The 22,005-nt window shown below is 41.7% G+C and overlaps 2 protein-coding genes across 2 annotated transcripts; one reads left to right on the forward strand and one right to left on the reverse strand.

Moving 5' to 3' along the window:
- Nucleotides 1-864: 864 nt before the first annotated feature.
- Nucleotides 865-4,349, forward strand: LOC310957837 (beta-crystallin A1-like; the record flags this gene model as incomplete). Its single annotated transcript, XM_083928571.1, has 5 exons — nucleotides 865-939; nucleotides 1,030-1,148; nucleotides 2,802-2,943; nucleotides 3,099-3,241; nucleotides 4,202-4,349. The coding sequence occupies 5 exons, from the start codon at nucleotides 865-867 to the stop codon at nucleotides 4,347-4,349; spliced, it is 627 nt and encodes a 208-aa protein (XP_083784697.1).
- A 552-nt stretch (nucleotides 4,350-4,901) lies between these two features.
- On the reverse strand, nucleotides 4,902-21,944 carry unc93b1 (unc-93 homolog B1, TLR signaling regulator). The gene is made up of 13 exons (XM_083925092.1): nucleotides 21,817-21,944; nucleotides 20,209-20,325; nucleotides 19,952-20,093; nucleotides 19,518-19,671; nucleotides 19,249-19,410; nucleotides 15,603-15,732; nucleotides 15,402-15,495; nucleotides 13,468-13,592; nucleotides 11,299-11,481; nucleotides 10,833-11,115; nucleotides 10,611-10,732; nucleotides 10,392-10,514; nucleotides 4,902-8,338 (listed from the first exon to the last, which is right to left on the reverse strand). Exons 1-13 carry the CDS (start codon nucleotides 21,817-21,819, stop codon nucleotides 8,084-8,086), a joined length of 1,893 nt encoding a protein of 630 aa, XP_083781218.1. The 5' UTR covers nucleotides 21,820-21,944; the 3' UTR covers nucleotides 4,902-8,083.
- Nucleotides 21,945-22,005: the final 61 nt, after the last annotated feature.

Below are 22,005 nucleotides of genomic sequence, written 5' to 3' on the forward strand. Positions count from 1 at the left end.
CCGTGGGCTGAGCAATTCATTGTTTAGTCTATAAAATGACTTCCAGGATACTCTATTTACGTTGTCAGCCTATCAATCAACACAATCAACAAATCCATATCCATATTGGAGGAGCCTAACCAGGGAATGTTTGATATTTTTAAAAAATCACTCAAATAACTAATTATCAAACAGAACTGATGATTAATTGTGTTATGTTTGCCTTGAAACTCACAAAAACCGTATTATCTGGATTCTTCTTTTTTTTTTCTTGTCATTTAAATACTCTGTTGGTCCCAACGATCATCGTACCACACGGTTCAACAGAGCTTCATTTTGAAGACCCCGGCCGGAAGTCTCTTTCTGAATTCCGTTACTCTTCATACTTGACAAAGTCGCCCCGTGTACCTCATTAACATGGAGGGGCAACACGGGCACACGCGCGAGCACGAGTTGGTCGCGTGGACGCCGGTATAAAACCGAAGCGCCAGGTTCAGACAAAAGTCTACGTAAAGAGGATTTGGTGCGTGAGTGAGTAGCGCGAGGAGAGAGGAGAGCTTCCAGGTAAGCAGGGGCGGGAAGAATGATCTACACACAAAACTTTCCCACAGGATGGATCTACTAACACTCTAACCTAATGCAGATATTTGTGTTGCTACTTTGCCATTAAGGACATGTTGGTTGCTTGATAAGTGAATGTAAAACGAGCTTAATTCATATGGAAGTAAACAACACATGTAAACTATTTAAATCCACTTAAAGTTTGCATTTAAATCATTTGGTTGTTATCTAATAAAACCAAATTTTTTCCAATGGGCATACATTGTGAATACCCCATCTCTGATCCAGTGCTTTGTTTTTCTTGTGTTCTTTTCTACTATAGAAATGAGTAGATTTACTAAAACCCACATGACCTCCCCCATGCATTTCCAAAACATGGGTACAGCTCCTTTCTTTAAGGTGAATACACACACACACACACACACACACACACACACACACACACAGTAGCTACACACCCTCATTTCTCCCTCCTGTGTTCCCCTGCAGGTGACTGTGTTCGATCGGGAGCATTTCCAGGGCAAGTGTCTGGAATTCACATCAGAGTGCTGCAACATCCACAACTGCGGCCTGGACACCATCCGCTCCATCCGAGTGGAAAGTGGAGCGTGAGTCACAGCCTGTACGCCTGCACGTCTCTGTGGACAGCTGACTGACTCTCTGTGTGTGTGTGTGTGTGTGTGTGTGTGTGTGTGTGTGTGTGTGTGTGTGTGTGTGTGTGTGTGTGTGTGTGTGTGTGTGTGTGTGTGTGTGTGTGTGTGTGTGTGTGTGTGTGTGTGTGTGTGTGTGTGTGTGTGTGTGTGTGTGTGTGTGTGTGTGTGTGTGTGTGTGTGTGTGTGTGTGTGTGTGTGTGTGTGTGTGTGTGTGTGTGTGTGTGTGTGTGTGTGTGATGGAGAAATGGAGATTATGACAGAGGAAGTTGTATCCAGGCTCCCACGAAAGCATACCACCTCTGAGGTCACTCTGTCCTGCAATGTAAGGTGCACCGGGCATAAGCAAGAAAGACATTCATACTGCAGGAGTAGTTTCACTTTGTGAATCCTATTCAGAGCTGAAATACAGGCCTCACCTGTGGTCAATATTGGTCAGTACCGGATAATTTAAGGTCACAGGACGTTTTTATCCTTTTTGGTGAAATGTGCGGATACTTCCATTTTTCAGTGAATGCAGAGGAAAATGTCAAGATCTCTCTGATGGAAAGCATTTTTAGAAATGAAAAGGATTGCTTTAAACCTACCCACTAGTGTACTATGGATACCGTCAGCCTTTATTTCTTTTTCTATGGGCTGTAGAGGGCTCCGTTAAATGCTATTGTGAAGATGGTTAGGCTACATTTTGGTGGGGGGGGATTGGCGGGGCTATTTGAAAGGGGTCCTTGACCTCTGACCTTAAAGTGTAATTCCGGCGCGTCATCATCCCATGGTATTTTTCCGCATTTAAATACATCAAATAAGCCATCGAGGAAGTTTTTTCCGTTTATGAACTATTAATGGAGAGATCTGTGAGAGTTGCTAACAGCTGGACGTGGCTAACACTGATTAGCTCGGGGCAGCACGGTGAAGGCATTAAGACATCCTTTTTAACCACTAATACTGCTCAAAATAACACCAAACCTCTGCATTAGCATGAGAAGAATCCCTACACATAAAATTAACGTAGTGAGTGAACCCAGAGTTTATTAAAAGAGTGTTTTGAAACACTTACCAACTGGCCCAGGTACCAACTCCTCTTGTAGTAAAGTCCATTCAAGTGGATTACCAAAGTCAATCCAAAAGGAAGGAGCCCATTGGTGCTTTGTTTTATGTGTAAGGACTCTTATCATGCTACTGCAGAGGTTTGCTGTTATTTTGAGCAGTATTAGTGGTTAAAAAAGACGTTGTAATGCCCAGGGCTAATCAGTGTTAGAGGTTACGCATCTAGACTTTCCGAATGTTATCAGACTCAATGGATCAAATTCCTTTTTGTTGTGTATGAAAAGGTGACAGAACAGAAGTTGTAATGTTCTATTAAAACAAAATGATATCTTTATTCTGAAAATCGTGGATGTCACCTGATTTGGGGAATGTTTACTCGGTGGGAATGTGAAAAAAACACTAACAACTGAGTGTTTCCTGTGACTACTAGAGGGACAAAACTGGTTGAATTTCCCTCTCACCCTGTTGAATGTCACCTGTCAGTTTCATGTTGTGAATGATCTCAGACAACACTACAATTTTTACTCACCCATCTGACCATTCCACCTCTTCCACCCATGTGTCCAGCTGGGTGGGATTCGAGCACCATGACTTCCAGGGCCAGCAGTTCGTCCTGGAGAAGGGCGAGTACCCCAACTGGGAAGCCTACAGTGGCTCCCTGTCTTACCACAATGAGCGCTTCATGTCCCTCCGCCCCATCTACTGCGCTGTGAGTACCTGTAGAGGAGATGAGGGAGCAGTGGGTGTGAAAGCCACACGGCGTGTGACTGAAACACCTCAAAAATAGAAACGAGACAACTCTGTGCCGTCTGCTCTCTCTGTACGTCTAACTTTAACACTAACTCTGTGATGCACCACCTCCAGTCTCACCAGAGCAGCCGTATGATGATCTTTGAGAAAGAGAACTTCATTGGCCGCTGTACAGAGCTGTGCGATGACTACCCCTCCCTGAAGGCCATGGGCTGGCTCATGCCTGAGGTGGGCTCCATGCACGTGCAGTGTGGAGCGTAAGTTGGTGCTTCGTCGACCGATTCTACGTTTTATCATAAGATTGTTCAAAGGGCTTCGAAGAGAAAAAAGGAGGAGAAAAGAGCAGCAGTACCATAAAAAACACCCATACCGTAGTTTCTGTATGTCCCAAAGCAACAAAAACCCTCATTTGCACACTTGTAACCACATTCACACTTCATACCCTCAAGGCAGCCCTTCTCAGTGTGTCTTTGCTTTTGTTCTGTCTTTTGTGAGCTGTATCTGATTTGAAATCAACTCTCTAAAACGCTGAATGAATTCACGCTTAAATGTCCCTCTTGAGCAGCTTTAAAAAGTCCCAAAACTGTCCAACAATATCACACTTGTTCCACCACGTTCCCAAAGCTGAATCACACATATTCAAAACCGTATTGTCATACCCAGTGACTCTAGCAGCATGGCTTCAGGGATGGCGATGGCGATTGAGCCACTGTTTTGGTCCAGACTGAAGATGAAACTCAAAACAAAGATGCTGTGCAATTTCACGACCTACTGAACATCAGAATGAAACACTGTCATTGTGAGCCTGTTAGTTAGTTCATCAAGATGTCCAAGTCTCATAATGTGGACCTCCAATAGTTATCTATCTTGTAATTTGTTTTCCTGTGGTTGTCAAAATAAACCAAAGATTTAAAGGTCAAATTGCAGCACAGCATGCCACTGTTAATGGCTTGTTACCTTGTCAACAAAAAACTGCAGAACAGAGATGCCTAAAACATGCAGTAAGATAGAAACACTGTCACTAGCTTTTGTGCGCCAGAGAGCACTGACAATTGTATTTGGTGGCTATAAAAGTTCTACTCGGCCCATGCCACAATTCTTCATTATCTGAATTTAATCTGAATACCACCTGGAGGATCTTTTTATGTAAATCAAATCCGAGACATCGAATTCAGTTTGACCTACTGTTCCTCTTCCTCCTGCCTGTCTGTCTGCAGCTTTGTGTGCTATGAGTACCCGGGCTACAGAGGTCAGCAGTACATCATGGAGTGTGAGAGACACAACGGAGACTACCAGCACTGGAGGAACTGGGGCTCCCACTGCCAGACTCCAAAGATCCAGTCCATCAGACGCATCAGGCACTGAGAGGGAACGGATCAGGACTGGCACCAGTAACAGGCTCAGGTTAACATCTGGGCACCGTGCTTTACGGGCCTGACTTTGGGCCAAAAGCCTCAACTTTAGGTTGGGTTCTGAGTTTAAGGCTTCTTTTGTCAGGACCGCAACTACAACACAAACCATCAGTGACGTAGCAGCTACCTCTTTTTCCCAGCTCATATTCATATTTCTGTTAATACTCATTTTATTTTAGTAAATATGAAATAAAGCAGATTGAGAACCTGAAAAGTCCTTTTTTTTTTACAGATTATACACAGAACTTTTAATTTAAATAATAAAAGAAATAAGCAGTTCTAATGATGTAGTCCACATTTATAAATGTGTGGGTGTGTGAATGTACGATCACAATAACTGCTACGAAAGTAATTTAATCTTGCTATTCTTTGTAATGACGGTAAAATTTCCATGGAGATGAATATTTGGCTCTAACCACTGACTTATTATAAAGTCTGAGTAGGATCTGACACGTACAACAGCAATTAACTTCAACATGATCTTCAGTTAAATGTACAGATATAATAAAGAGAAAAATATGAACAGAGTTTAATACTGTTTAAGTCAGTAACATGACATTACATACATTAACAACTTCACAGGGATCAGTGCATCAAGCATCTTTGGCATCAGTTAATTAAAAATACAAGTCATTTTCATTACAAAGACTAAATGTTACAGAAAGGATTTGATTCAACAGCACGTTTAAAAACGTAGAATTTACTACTCTGATTGCTGTCATACAATAAATTATAGGAGAACAAACCCCAACCCTAATGTCTAAGAATAGTACCTAAAATATGTGAACTTTTGGCCATCATTAGGAAAGCATGACAGCTTGCAGATTAGATAAAAGTCATTTTCTCTTAGTGCAGCCTGCAGCAACTCAAATTAAAGAGTGTAGTATAGTCATGTTATTCCCAACTCAAAATGGTGTACCTTCAATTCAGACACTATAAATGGTCAGTAAAACAAAAGACATGCCAGGAAATGAACTGACAACTGCCCAGTCAAGGAGATACAAAGTTTGCATCAAAGAAGTGGACGTAGCTTCCGGGTCTAAAAAGTGAAGCCAAATGCATAAGTGCTTTTTATACGTGCATTCTTTCGGATGTCCAGCCAAGGGGCGGCTCCGCTGGTTACGAAAAGACGTCAGATTGTATAGAAGTCAATGATAAAATACGAAAAGATGTCAGATTGTATAAAGTCAATGAGAAAATACTAAAAGATGTCAGATTGTATAGAAGTCAATGAGAAAATATGAAAATATGTCAGACTGTAGAAGTCAATGAGAAAATACGAAAATATGTCAGACTGTATTGAAGTGAATGAGAAAATACGAAAGATGTCAGATTGTATAGAAGTCAATGAGAAAATACGAAAAGATGTCAGATTGTATAGAAGTCAATGAGAAAATACAAAAAGATGTCAGACTGTATAGAAGAAAAATGACGCTACTTTTCACTTGATTTCTTAACTCAGTAAATATTTTTCTAATGAGTTTATAGTTTCAATCACTAGTTTCAAGTCTTCAATTGGTATAGAGGCTTAGCAATACACATATGGCACTGGACATTAAAACATTTTGTCTTGATTTTGTCTGTGAAATTTGACCCTCTAACAGTGTGTTTTCACTTTATTTAAGTTCATTTTTTTTAAATTGTCTTGTTCAACGCTCATTCGCACCTGCTAATAAAGCTAGCTATCTTGCGCTAACACTTGCTGGTAACTTAAAGGCACTATAATAACTAACATATAGTGGAGTAATGGCAACATGGGCCGAGAATGAAGAGTCTCTCTCTCTCTCTCTCTCTCTCTCTCTCTGCAAAAACTGCAAAAAGTCTCTCTTTGGCGCACAGTTGAATGTGGCGCCAGTGAAACAACACTGTCTTAGGGCTCCTCCTCAGTTCCACCCTCAAGTCTCAAATATAGTCACATCTGGCTTGATATGACTAAAATGGCTATGGCACAAATGCTAAACTCAAGGCATCAAAACAGTAGTCCACTAACAATGGGTGATGTCACTGGGGCTACGTCCACTTCTTTTCTACACTCTATGATTGTACAACTAAACACACTGTACAGTGAGCCGAATCACTAAATCATCCAATAGTGGCTCTCTAAACTTGCCGAAAAGGACAGCTGTTACTAATAACTTTAATGGTGGCTCTATTCTATTTAAGTGTCCCCTCTTCTCATTGTCTCAGTTTGTTCCTCCTCAGTTCCTCTCCTAATCTCCTTGCGTCTTAGTCCCTCCCACCTGAGACATCTGTGCTTCAGAACCATCATTTTAAAGCAATGTCAACTGAATATGATGTGTGGCAGCGCTGCCACGGTGTGCTGTGTCACATCTGTTTCATACGTCACAGGTGCCCAAAAGACTTCCACAAGGGATACCCCTGTGCATCCTCGCTCATAGTTCCTCCTGCTATCCTATCTCCTTAAGATGCATTTTAGGGGTCACAGGCAGGAGGACAGAGGAGACAAGGAGGCACAGAAAAGGACAAATGGGAAGAGCCCAGTGTGACAGTGAGCCAGAATGCACAACGGGACACTGAACTAAATGGAATTCAGCCCTCATTTTATTATTTACACCTGAGCTTTCCTGACATGTCTAAATGTCTTTGATAAACGCATACAAGATGTTTTTAAATCACAACAATGTGTTTCTAGCTATATCAGCTCTTGGCTTAATCCTGTCTTTTAGGCCTCGTGGCTCCTTAGTCCAGATTGAAATATCTCAACAGCTATTTGATAGACTGCCATGAAATATTGAATAGACATTCGTGGTCCCCAGAGTATGAATCCTAATGACTTAAGTGATTGCCTGACTTTTCCTCTAACACCACCAGCAGATTGACATCCGTATTTTTGCAAGAAGCATTGGCCATACTATTCTAAACTAAGCTAAAGCATAAACATACATTCATATTCAACTTTTCAACGTCCTATTCAACACGTTTTACTCCTCCCAAAAGTCATGTCAGGCAACAGACATGTGTCTGAGCTTCCGATAACAGCTTGGGTCGGGTTGTTTTCTCAAAGAAATGTGCATAAATGAAGGGGTTGGAAGTAAACAGAGACAGAAGAACAAATATAGCTAAGGCTGTTTATGCTGTTCACATCCAGCAGGACTGGGCTCTCTAAAAATGACTCCATCAAAACACCCTGAGGATAAAGTCAGAAAATCAATTCCTCATTCCGTTTTCTGTCACTTTCAGTTCTTTCTCTTCAAATAAGTGCTGTTTTTAAAATAAAAACTAGTTTGTTGTTCATGTTACTGAATGCTTTCTACTTAAGGAAGCACAGAAGCAGCTGCTGTGCCTTCTTTTGTTATCAGCATTGGCAAATAAGCATTCTTGTTGTATTCTAAGTCGTTGTAATGATTTATCCAGTGTTTGCTACCATTTAAGGTTGTCATACCTATTGCATTGGGTATGGCAATATATTATAGCAATAGAATAGTACAGAGTCTGTACCCTTCCGGGCTATTGTTGTGATTATAGTTGAACAGGTAATTAGAGCTTCGGAATTAAAGCTTATGCCAGAAAAAAATGCTTTTGTTTAGTGTATAGTATATAAGAAACTATAAATATCTGTAAAAATATGAATGGAGTCAAAAGCACAACAGCATCCTTCTTTTCCTCTTCTGCATATCTGTCATCTGTCCACCACCTCCCCTCATTCCTCCTTCTTTTTCTCCTCTCTCACCCTCCCTCACGCTCTTCCCGCACTCCCTCCTTCTCATGGGCTTCCTCCCGTCTGTGGTGAACCTCGGCCCCTCTCTTTCTGGTTCTGGGTGAGTCAGCTCCCTGGACACCAGCATCGCGGCCTTCTTCCTCCCTGTCCTCTGCCCCCATCTCCTCCACCACATGCTCTTCGTCCTCTTCGTCATCCTCTTCACTTTTCTCAGAGTCTGACTCATCCGAGTTGTCCTCTTCAAGGTAGCGGTAGCCTTTGACCTGTGGACACAAACGATATATCGATGAATGAGGAGAGAAAATTAGTTGCTTTTAAGTCAAAACGTCTTTGCTCACCTTTTAGGGTGCGCTCACACTTGGCCCGGATGATCCGTGCCGTGCTTTAGTGTGATTGTCCTCCCTCCCTCTTCCCCTGTGGCCCAGGCCCAACTGCACTCACATAACTTGAAATGATCTGAGCCTCGGCTCGATTGCTTCTTGCTTATAGCCATTATCATCCCTCTGAGATTTAGTTTTGTCCGACTGTTTTTGAACATTTTCATCTGACCAAATCTGCAGTAAACACTCCACCTCTGCATCAGAACACCACAAACCGTTCGGTGACATCTTTTTAAATATCCGTTGTGGGGAACAGTCGTATATAAATAGACATCAGGACTGTCAATGCTCGTACGTGTGCATCCGTGCTTTACAAGGCTGGGAAGGGTAGGACAGTTGTACTTACATTGGTGAAACGAACTAGACTTTAGCCGTTATTTGTGCACTGACTATAATAGGATTGTATTGACTCTCACAAGGCTGAGATTGTCAAACACACATAGAAAGCACTGCTGGTGTTTCACTATGACCATAACAGTACTTTGAGTGGCTGGCAGGTAGCCATTAAAAGAGCATAACAGCTGTTAACACCTAAAACTTAGTTCTGCTTGTCAACAGTTAAAAACATTTGTTTTAAATCAATGCAGAAGGTATATTAAACTTAAGATAACCACAGCAACAGCACTTGTGCTATATTACCAGACTAAGCCATTAATTTAAAATTACCTCAAACACATTTTTTTTTTTTAAATGGATGAGAGTTTCTCTTCTTGCCTTGTCAAGTGAACATTATATAAGTGTGATATTACACCGATGTGTACTAATATATATCAAAATTATTGGAGCACCTTCTCACTTACGAATGAATCTATCTCCTACTTCACTGTAAAGCACATTCTCATTGTATGTGCACTGGAGGTTTCAAATTCCCACATCACACTTGTGTAAGTTGCGTATTTGATATCTGATTTGTCTCCAAACTAGTTGTGATGATAAATTGAGATTAAAGGCAAGCACACAGAAACTTTCCCCCTTCAGCAGATTAATGTGAAATATCCGAATGATGTAACATTAAGCAAGAGGGGGTGTCTAAGCTTTGATGGGATAAAAGCTTCTTAACTTAATACCCACATGATACTGACCTGAAATTAGATACATTAAACAAAACAAAACTGAACTGTCAAAGAATGCTTATCTCTGAAAATGCAATACTGTTGAAATAAATTGACACAGCAGCACATGTACAGACTGACTCCGGGTGCTTCTTTACAGCACATGGCCAGCAATATTTGTTTTACCATAAGTCGTGTGTCCATTTACGTATCTGTATGCACATTTTGAAGTATTAGAAAAGCTGAATGGAAACTGCAAAATTTAATCAAACTTACTCAATAGCGCAAAAGAAAAGTTTTTACGCTCACTTAAGGTGGTTGTCCAAAAATAGTTTATGGGACCACACACACACTCACATGACTGATCAGCTGTATTAGCTTCCTGGTTATTCCCATAACGTACCTGTGTCTCTGAACAGTATGAAATACTTGCCGACATAAAATAACAATTAAAACTTGTCCAGCTGAACCAAACTGAAGACGACTTACATTTTTCTCTCTCAGGTTGGTTAGATGGTCAAGCCGACTTGTTTTGTTTCCGGTTAGCTACCTCTACTGCTTCTTCTCCGTTTACTGGTGGATTTCCGTGATATGGAGCACCAAACAAGTTGATGGAACCATGCCTAATTCACATCTTTTTTGTGTTACATTTCAGAAATTCATTTCAATTTTCGCTTGACAATGATTATTGCGGCGTGATTTATATTTCTAGTGTCTTGTTTTATATTTCATATAGGTATAAGTAAGTGTTTTTTTAATCATTTTGAAAAATGCTATATAAATTAAATGTACAATATAATGGAAGCACAGCTGACGCTTTACTTGGCTGTGAAGGCAGCACTTTGGCTGACGTCTGTCGTTAGTGACAGACGGTGATGGGTTACCTTGTGCCGTGGCCGAGGGATGCGAGGCAGTCTGAAAGGCTCTGCCCTGGCCAGCCGACGCTCCATCACCCAATAACAATAGCAGGCCAGCAACAACGTGGCCAACAGGATGGAGAGTTTGGCCTGAGGAGGATGGACAACCATGGATTAAGAAAGAACAATTTTCCTTGAAAATGGGGATGTTATACTACATTCTCTAAACACACACACACATCGTACCCTCATAGGCAGGTTGGACCAGAGGTAGACTATGAAGATGGCGATGGCCTGCCACCAGTGATAGATGGTATAGACAAAGTCCAGACGTTCTTTTTCCTCAGCGTACAGCATACCGAGCAGAGCTGAATCACACAGACAGGGGAGTTCATGCTAACACGTGTCATGTTTGAACAATGTTGGTGTAGAAAACGTACAAACATCACAAGCACAGCTGTTACTCACTGCTGACGCCCGTCTTGTTGAGGGCGCTGCCGAGTCCCCACAGCACAGAGATCACCAGCAGAGGGCCCAGATACTGCGCACTCTTGTCTGGATGTGGATAGATCGAAAAAGAAAGAAGAGCCACCAGCAGCACTACGTGCACAGCAGCGCCCGCCGCCAGACACACCCAGCGCGGGAGGCGTAGGAGGCAAAGGGAGAAGGAAGAAAAGATGGAGCAGGAGAGGCCATAGACGAGTATAAGGAGCCACAGTTTTTCCAGGCCCAAAATGCAGACGCCATAGGACTGTGGAGGGAGAGAAAGAAAGCAAGATTATATTCTATATTGCCTGTCTTTACACTTATAATATGCCCGCTCCTTGAAGTGTTTGGTATCTGTTGGATCATTTTGCATGTCAAACTACCCAAATCAGGCAATGCGAGTAAAAGCTGCTCTACTTCAAAACAAACTACATTGAGAGCGAAGTACCAGGGAGAATCCGGTGACAGCAAACAGCTGTTCAAATCCGCTATAGACGAAGAAGGGGCAGAGCAGTCGCAGGCGATAGTCTCTCAGGTGTTTGAAAGGCAGCTGGAAGATGTTTCCCCAGCCGATACTGCGAAGGTCAATCTCTTCTGTCGGGCGGTAGGCAGCACCACACAGCACAAGGAACTGTGGGTGGCAGCAAACAGCAATCAAGTTATTTTGAATCATTATGAATGACTGCTATAGTTTGTATTGATTCGATTTATTTGACGTATCAAATATATAGTATATAAACAACATTAAACAAGCAGTGAATCCCTGCAATGCAAGAAACATGATGAAACAAGATGTTCCTTGTACAGGGACACAAAGAAAAAGCCCTTTTTGGTGTCTCTGGATATATCTATAATGTATATATACACTGCAACCAATAAATGTTCCTTGAAAATGTAAATAAATGTTTATTTAAAATGTTGAGGATAACACAATAAAGTCAAAGAATTGTGGAAACTGAGAAATTCTTAACTTCCTTTTTACATTTTTTTTACATTATTCTGTATCTGTATGTATCAGTCAACCCGGTATATTTTTTCTGGTATATTTAGACCTGACTAATATACATTATTTAATTTATAAATATTCATTATTTGACTGATACTGACGGTGAGATGGCAGGTCTAATGTAGGAGCTAAATACACAACCAGCCAAATCCTACACACACACACACACACACACACACACACACACACACACACACACACACACACACACACACACACACACACACACACACACACACACACACACACACACACACACACACACACACACACACACACACACACACACACACACACACACACACACACACACACACACACACACACACACACACACACACACACCAAGCGTTCATTGTTTTCCCAATTTGAATTGTTATTTTCTTTCTAATGTCATTATAACTCGACACTGTCAATATTTTCTTTGTTACACTCATGCCAATAAAGCATATTGAATCAGACAACTTATTTCCATTGTGGTCCTCTTTCCAAGAAGACATGTGCTTTGCTTTGGGAAAAAAATAAGGCAGTTCTTTCCAGCTCATTGTAGGACAAAGTAACCAACTGTAAAAAAACAGCACTGAATAAGCCCTTGAATCCCTTCTAAGCCCTAGATTCTACCACTAGAAAGCCCAGCTGGGATAAACACATGGGCCATTCTACAGACCCCATTTTCTATACATTTACATCGATCCGTTTCTCCAGCCAGCTATCTAAATAGCTCTAAATTGTATGGAGGTGTGGAACTGAGAGCGTGTTTTTCTGTGTTACCACTTTGATAGTTACAAAAACAAAAAATCGAGAAATTCTTTCTCTCTCAAGCTCTAATTGCAGTGATACTCCTGTGGGCGCTCCGTGGCCTGCCAATCATTTTTTAATCCACGATGAAAATAAACTGATCCACACTGGGATTTTTTTTTACTAAATAAGGCGCCAGAATGCCTGAACAGCATCAAAATAGAGCTTTAGCATTTATAAGGGCCAGGGGACCCACGACAGAGGTCCAGCCTAAGCCCTTGAGACTGTCTACACCTGAATTTCAAAGAAAGATGAGTTATGGGCCTTTAAAGTTTATTCATCTTATCCGATGAATATATAATAATGTCTGCACATTATCTGGGTTCTGGCTTCCTGGCAAAGCAAACTGAGTTTCTAAACAAAGCACTTGAAGGAGATCCGCATATTTGATGAAGTTGCTATATTTGTGTGATTCTTGAACTTTTTGGGTTGTACCCACATGCTTGAATGTGCTTTAGATAAAAGCATCAGCTAAAGGAATGTAATGTAATGATATACTGGTTGCCCAACAGATGCTGGTAAAGGTACAAGCCCTGAACAGACGGTGATTCATTTTCCGTCTAAGAAATATTGGTACCACTTTATGGTAAGAGTACATGAATTATCATGAAGTCACGCATGGCTTGATGCTGGAAAAAGCATTCATTAATTCATGTAGTACATCATAAACTGACAGGAATGTACAAGAATGAAAAGTATCTTGCGCGTGACTTAACTGCACAAACAACACATTGATTAATGCAACAACTAAGGTATCCTAATCATTCTGATTTGAGTGATTAATAATGTTGATTAATGGTTTTTGGATCTTACGATGATCATGGCGAGGAAGGCGAAGCCCATGAGGACACTCTCCACCTGAATGAGCAGCATGGAGCGAGGCAGTTTGGTAAGCACAGTGGTGTTGAAGCCGGGGATCACTCCACTGATGTTTGCTCCTGTCAGAGGAAGAGGACGGTTCAGACATTAAAAAGGAAGTGATAGGAAACAACCAGCTGGTGTTGGTGTCTGTTCAACACAGCTTAAAGGTCAGACCTGAGGTGTCCCAAAGGGGACTGCATCCCTGCTTTATAGAAAACACAAAAAAACATCACAAGTGGCTAAAATGTACATTGAATAGATACAGTAAAGGACAGCAGCTGCCATCATGGTTCTGTATTAAAAAGAAGTACTCTTCTCTTTACTCCTGTTTTAGCTTTAGAAGTATTGCACTTCACCAGTTTCACAGCAGCTTTGTGAGGCCAACTCCTGTTTCATTTAGCACCTTGCGGCCTACTAAAGCAGAGTGGAGGAAAGGTATGCACTAACTGAGCTTTATAGTTCTACTTCATACAAACCTATGAAACTGGTTTTCTGTGAAACCATGGGTCTATGACAAACAAGGGAAGACATGAGCAATGCAAAACAGTGACCACTGAGGAACCTCTATCGGTGTGGTTGTCTGGTTTTTTTTGTTGCTTGTTGATCTGTGGCTACTTTTGGAGCAGCAGAATAAGCTGAAAACACAAATTATTTGTTGTTTTTTCCAACAGCTCCTGAAAAACAAGCTCTGGCTCTTTAGCTGCTGGATGCACCACTATGTTCAGCTGGGTCATCTCTATGTTCCCAGGAACCTCCAGCATGTATCTTGATATAAACTAACAGTGTTAGAGTTTGGTATGGGCTGGCTTTGCGGTTTGAATTGTAAAAGGGTGATGGATATTTCAATGCAGTTTGAATGCTAAAGGATTTATGTATCAAAGAGTATAACATCAGTAAACTAAGCTGCAGGGGATTTTAACATAACTGACCCAGGAAAAAAAAAACGTATATGAAGTGAATATTGAGATGGGGAACTGAGGGCCGTGGTTACCAACTACTTGCTAATTTTGTCTGCGCTGATGTGAACAGAGTTTGTGGAAGATTCAGAATAATGAGTGGGAAAAAGCTAAAAGACTCCAAAGAGCTGAAGGGAACTGCAAACTTACTTTCTCGCTGTAAGCTAGATAGGAAGATCAATACCACTCTCATGTCTGAGTATTGCACTTATTGTAAGTTGCTTTAGATAAAAGCATCAGCTAAATTAATGTAATGTAAAAACATGTCATGTCCGTATGATAAATATGTAGCTGGAGACTACAGCCTGTTGGCTTAGCTTACCTTAACCCACAGTAAAGACTGGAAACAGGACTTTAGTGAGCGTTTGAGATGCTGATAGGTGGCATCCTCCGGAGGTGAACAATGAAGCCAATGGGGAAGTGCTGAAAACTACAGTTCCTTGAATGTCCACTTGAGGCTGGCTCCAGAAGGGAGTCTACCCCCATAGACCCCAATGTCAAAATGCCCAATGCAGAAATAAACATGTTTACAGCCTAGTACAAAAAGAGGTTTTGGTCTCTAGAGCTAATGTCACCGTTCATGAGAGCTTTACAGGGGGTGAATCTTTACTTAAAAAAAAAAATACACCAACGGGACGTTTTGAGGGGTACAGACTGAAAGTACTGCTTTTCCATAAAAGATATATTTAGTCTGAAGTCATATTTAAAACCTTTTTTGACAGGTTTGACAATGACTTTCGTTCATGTTCTGTTTGTTGGTACCAATCTTCTCATCTAACTCTTGGAAAGAAAGTATTTAAGTATATTACCCAATATGTCAAACTATTGCTTTATATATCTCATTGGACAAAATGAACTGAATCCTTAACCATTGTTGTCCTGTGTTTTTTTTATCTGTAATCATTCATAAGTGAAGTGACGCGTCTTTACCGCAGCTGTTGACATTGAACAGAATGTGCTTGTTGTCATGCAGGTAGCCATTGAGGACGAAGAGCATGGGGAACTCGGCGAAGACGAAACTCAGCTAAAGGGGGTAGAGGACAGGCATCATGCTTGTTAGTCCCTGCAGCTGCACAAACACTGCATACAACAGGAGATACATTTGTGAATGAGAGATGGCTGAAGACTCACATAGAAGATGATGTTGAAGACTGAGTGGAAGATGATGATGTATTTGTGGCACGCTCCCTTAGGGAGCTTCTTCTGCTCCTGCACATGCTCTTCTTTGTAGTTGACATACTCATAGTACTGCTGCGCCATCCTGCATGTGTTTGTGTGAGAGGACAAATTCCTAACACATTCATTGAAACAGACATACTGTATAATCAGGTGTGTGCTTATTTGAGGGCTGTGTGGGTGTTTATGGATTCACCTGTGCACTCACTATACGTTCGCACAATCACGTGCACGCTACTTCACACCTTGACAACTGAGCTTCGCTCTATGAATAGTGGACAGTGGGGTGTTCACACTTCATGACTTGCTATGTCGTCAGATTGCTGTACTGTTCACACTTCACAGAATAGCCTGTTTCTCCATGTTTTCCGCACATCTTTATTATTTATAGTCCGTTTTCCCTAGCTGCGACAACAACTTTGGTCCATGTTGCAACTAAAAACATACAGTGAAGTTCCTATTGTTAGGGGCGACCCCTCCCTCAGGTCTCCCCTCAATATGTGCTCTCGTCAACTAATCTCTATAAACAGATTCTACCAATGAATGACGACGATTTACATTTTCATTAGCCTTTTTATTTATTTATCTGCATTCATATGCCGATAACTATTTATAGAGAAGTTGTTTCTCAGCTCCAACTCTATTATCGTGTCTCACGTTTCTAATCGGACTGTAAACATTGACCACTGCCCGGAATTCTTGACCCGGATATCCACTGGCTACACCGAAAAGGTTGAAATATTGGCCGTTGACAGAGGCTAAATCGTCGATAACCAATGGATTCTGGGATTGCTCGTTGACAGACTCCCCGACAGGTCCAGATATTTATCCTGCTTGAATGCGTCTGCAGTGCACTGCACTCAAGTGCTTGAACAGTTCACATATCACGCTCGAATGTTGATTTGCCTCTGATCTGAAGCTTATATTTTGTGGGCTAAAGTAATGTAGTGTGAGCTAGGCCCCTTAACCTAACCGAAGCTTAGATTGTGCCTTACATTTTTTATATTCTGTTGCTTTCTGTATTCAACTTTACGAAAGCTCTGTACTTAAGATGTAGTGGTTAGCACTGTCGCCTCACAGCGAGAAGGTTCCAGGTTTGCATCCCGACCTGGGCCTTTCTGTGTGGAGTTTGCATGTTCTCCCCGTGTCTGCGTGGGTTTTCTCCGGGTTCTCCGGTTTCCTCCCACAATCCAAAGACATGCACGTGTTAGGTTAATTGATGACTCTAAAATTGCCCGTAGGTGTGAATGGTTGTCTGTCTCTGTTTGTCTCTATGTGCCCTGTGATAGACTGGCGTCCTGTCCAGGGTGGACCCCGCCTCACGCCCGATGTCTGCTGGGATCAGCTCCAGCCCCCCCGCGACCCCGACCCCGGGATAAGCGGTTGAAGATGAATGAATGAATAAACAATAACAACAAAAAAGTGCTCACAAAAATAACTACAACAGCGCTGCACAAAAACGTTCCTGGTGAACTGTTGTTTGAGTGTTGCGTATTATTAGTGTTACGGCCCTTTGTAAACGGACATGAAAACAATTACCTGAAGCGGCTGATGATGAGTTTTGTGTTACAAACTTACACAGGAAGTTAGCACAGATTTAAAAAAAAACTAAAATCTCTCATTTTACTTGAATATTTTGAAAGACTACACGCAAGTATTCCTGATTCCAACTTTTAATTGCTGTCCTTAATGTGAAACTGTAGATGTTTATTCTTGTACACAGGTCTCTGGTGAAAATGAGATCCTGATGTCTACAGGTAGAAAACGTGACAAACGTCGTTTTCAAAATATATTCTGTTGATGTGGTGAAGGCCCCCAAAAGGCTTCACAGTTACATAAGCTTACAGTGCCACAACCAACCTAAATGACACTTCAGATAAATGTAGGAGTGGTCGGAAGCTGACACATGGCATTTATCAGCCTGACAGATTGATCTGTCAACCACTATTTCAAGGCGCCCAAACCAAAACTCTCCAGACTCACAAGCCTATGTCATCACATCTAGATTGAGTTGCAAAAGGTCAGAGGACACATGCTAATTCTGAGAGCAGATGGTCACCCTCATGACATCTTGGAGGGAAACAGGAAAAAAACACCCGTTTCCATTTTAGTACCCATGTCAATCAATCTGGTGTGAGACGCCAGGGGCCAACAACCAAATATGACGAAGGGATTGTTTCATTGGGCTTCAGAAAGGAGGCAGGGGGCAGTGAGACCCAGGCTCAGATAAGGAATATGTTGTGCACTTAAATCAGCAACTAGCAGACGTATCAGAATGTAGTGAAGTGTAGTTAACATATTTTATTAGTTTCTGTTGTTTGTTAGCTTGTTAGCTTGTACCTGTCATTGACAGCTAAGATGGCAGTGTGTTTTCTCTCTGTACTGACTGTCCGCTCTGAGCTGGAGGTTTCAGGTTTCTTTGCCCCTGTCAAAGTTTGTCCCCCGCCGACTTGTGTTTCACACAGTATATGGTGAATGGTTTACAATTTGTGATGTTTCCCTAAAGCTTGCCCGGGATAATTTTGGATCTCAGGGAGCTTTTATACCAGCCTTATTAAGTTTGGCTGAATCAAAGTTGAGTGCGCTCCATCATTTACTACGGTTCATTCTTGCAGGAAGGGATGCGGCAATTGTACTCGGGTGCGCACCAGAAGTGCACCAAATGAGCTGACCTGGACCAGGTGGAAGAGGTAGTCTAGGTCCGATTCCAAACGAACTCTGGCGCAATTCGTTTGTGGTGAGAACGTGATCGGACCTGGGTCCGCACTAACTGCAGAAAGCACTGCGCACTTTTGAAACAAACCCAGCCAAAATAAACCTTTGCAGTTGTCTCTCCATTGAGACATTATTTGTGGTGAGTGCCTTGTCTGCTAGTCACTCTGTTTACATTCTCAGCGTTTGCCAGCATGGCTATTCTGACCAATCAGAGCACAGTTCAGATCTACATTATTGCGCCTGCCCCAGACACATCTGACCAATGAGTAAAGTTTTTTTTCCCCCTTTTTTGTCCCAAACCGTTATTGAGCCAAAATGCAGCTACATTTTGGTTCACTTCAGCACGTCATCAACTGATCGGACCAGATCAAATGAACAGGTGTGAAAGTGAACCAGACCAGCTGGGAAAAGGAAAAAAAACCTGGGGAAGTGGCTTAGAAACGGACTATCAGGTGTGAAAGTGCCCTCAGACTTGAGGAAATACACAGAATGTGACGACCTCAGTAACCATAGCCAATGTCAGACTTTTTAGAGCATAAACACAAGAAAACGGCGGAATTTTCCAAACTTTCAAGACTTCTCAGAACCGCGCTTTTAAAACTTGGATGGTTATTAGAAATGGTCGAAATTAATGATTAGATTTAGATTTAGGGTAAAAGTGGCATCATTTTTTAGGCATTTTACATTGAGAAACAGTAAAGCTAGTAAAGTTAAAATGTAGGTATAATTTTGATGCAGTAAAAGTAAGAGCAAGGACCTGAGACTGGTTTCGCCCTGAGAACACAACTACCTACGCTGGCCGACCTTCAGTCTGAGCGCTGCTTCTGCTTCCGCCTCTTATGAAACTTACATCTCTGTCCACCTACCCTTCCAAGTCCTTTCTCACCTTGTGATATAATTCCCCAAGGAGGCCCAGAGCGGCACAATGGCCACACCGATGGCTACAGCTGATGGAACCAAGGTATAGAAACGCTCCCAGTAGTTGGTTGAGACGAAGAGTGCATAGATTCCTGAAGCAAGGAACATCATCCACTTGGTACCTAGAAACCTTCAGGAGAGACACATATAGGCTAGTATATTGTTATGATGTAAATTACAGGCAGAAGAAGGACAGTCACATACAAAAGAAAGGTTGCATCATTTGTGTTTGTCTACCTGATAAGTACGGGGGTGTACAGAAGGCCGATGATGGGCGTGACGTTGATGCCCATTAGCATCTTGCGATCGATTTCATCCAGGCCAAGGTTGCTGTACTTCACCTCACGGTACGTCATATCATAATGGAGGATCAGCTGCATCTGCAATAGGCCTTTAGAAAACACACACACACACACACACACACACACACACACACACACACACACACACACACACACACACACACACACACACACACACACACACACACACACACACACACACACACACACACACACACACACACACACACACACACACACACACACACACACACACACACACACACCATTAAAATCAAAATAGTTTGAAAGAACACATCAGTCTCTGCTACCCTGCCTCTGTGTGTGTCTCCTTGTCTATTTCAATGTCTTTTTTTCAGTCAAACTCACCCATGTACACACTGTACACAATCATGGCTCCCACACTGGCTGCAAGGACATTCTTGATGACTCCCAGCCTCTTTCTCCTGAAGTACTTCCTCTCCTCCTCCTCCTCATTGTACTCTGCCTGCGGGGCCAGAAACTCGTCCATCTGAGGCAAAGGGGGGGGGCAACTGTTTGATGAGATTAATAGCTGTGTGTATCTTGCACTGGAAACCTGAGCATCACAGTGACGGGAGTTTCTCTCAGGACAGCAGGGGGCTCACCTGGCCCTGCATGTTGTCTTCTTGCCCCACATTCAGCAGTTCATTCATGGCGCCATTGGGTGGTGCCACAATCTGATCAGCGTCCCCGAGCAACTCTTCTTGACCAGATGCCTCCATCTAGTGGCCAGAAGGAATAGTACACTGATATATCTGACAGTTCACTGCAATCATCCACCAATCCACTGACATGGTTAAGGTAACATTATTCCTGTGGAGGCGCCTGTAAGTTATGAAGTTTTGATTTTTTGTTTATGCCATGGAGCAACTCACGTGTGCATTTAGGTTTAACTTTTCTGATCTTGCTTTTAATTAATCGTATCAATTTCTAACATCACTGTTAACATTTGATATATATTTCATATTTCTCATACTTTTTAAAAATGTTCTTATCACTATCAAAATTTTGTTATGACAAGTTTTATCCTATTTTTTTTTCAATCTTTTATATCTCTGCAGGGATTTTGTTATTGGATTGTTTCCGCTGTCTCCTGTTTTTAATTCCTATTATTGAGTTGTTTCTTTTGTAGAGCACTTTTACTTTTCTGTTGACAAACATGAGCATCCATGCTACCAGTCTCTGCAGACAAACTTAATCCACCCCTCCCCAAAAACGTCCCAAAGAAAGATGGAAAACAGGAGCTTTCAGCAGCGGTGGGAGGCAGATGATCTGTGTTTGAAGGTAAGGTGCTGTTTGTCTCGTCTGCAGAGCCACCGTGGCTGTAACCAAAGAATCAAACAGAAGAAACACCACGACAAGAGCAAGGACCTGCACTGGAAAGGTACATTACATTACTTATCTAGAGAGAAGGGAAAAGATGCACATTTGCACTCTGCAGTTTTTTAGTAAATATTGAGTTTGGCCCGAAACTTTGTCCCACTGTGATTTGGAGTTTGACACCGCTGGAAACGGATGGATTTGTGCTATTTTTAGTAGCCTTTGCTTTTGAAGAAGAAGAAGAAGAAGAAGAAGAAGAACTTTTATTTATCCCGCAAGAGAAATTCAATTGTTTCACTCTGTTATTATACATGTTACAAACACACAGGCCCGAAATACACACTATGAGATATATATATATAAATATCTATAAATATATATTTATATATATATAAATATATGTATATATATATATATATATATATATAATTATAAAGAAATATATATATTTCTATATATATAGATTAAGACCCCGTGTCCTGTGATCCGCAGTGAATATTGATGTTGAACTTGACAGCCATATTGTAGTAAAGACTGTATGACCCACATGTTCACTAAAATGTTACCACCTAGTTCTCTTTTCGTATTCCCTAAAGCCTACCTTTACACGTAGGCTATGTGCCTCTATAATGACTCTATACAGTTATTTACCTTTTCCTCACGGGGGCATTGAACATATGCTGAACACAATGAGGAGATTTCCACGTTGTCTACGTTATTAAATAAGCTGTGTTTTATTCTTTGACATACCTAAACTAGCGTCGCAGCGACGTCAACTCAACATTTTGGGTTTACCTCACAACTACTCGGACACAGCGGGTCTCCCATCTAACGTTAGCCTCGGCAACAAGCCCGTCTTTTTACCTTGTACTCACACTTTGAAAGGCACTTACCATGTTCCTCGCGGGCCCCGGAATGACAGCGTTGTCCGCCTCTGTCCGTGTGTCACTTTTGGTCTCTGCAGCTGTCAGTTCCCCTTTCCGAAGTACAGAGCACCGGTAAAAAATTAAAATAAAGGTTTCTCGGGGGAAACGAAAGTCAGAATTCTTCACTTCCTCATCACTGTGCCTCAGTTTCTCTTA

This window comes from Echiichthys vipera (assembly GCF_963691815.1).
Source record: "Echiichthys vipera genome assembly, chromosome: 2".
Classification (NCBI taxonomy): Eukaryota; Metazoa; Chordata; class Actinopteri; order Perciformes; family Trachinidae; genus Echiichthys; species Echiichthys vipera.

Excerpts from the sequence above, each read along its gene's own strand:
- unc93b1 (XM_083925092.1), bottom strand. Across the intron at positions 20,094-20,208 it reads AAGACAACATGCAGGGCCAG|ATGGACGAGTTTCTGGCCCC; the intron begins GTGAGCCCCCTG and ends CCTTTGCCTCAG. Across the intron at positions 15,496-15,602 it reads TCTTCAACATCATCTTCTAT|CTGAGTTTCGTCTTCGCCGA; the intron begins GTGAGTCTTCAG and ends TACCCCCTTTAG.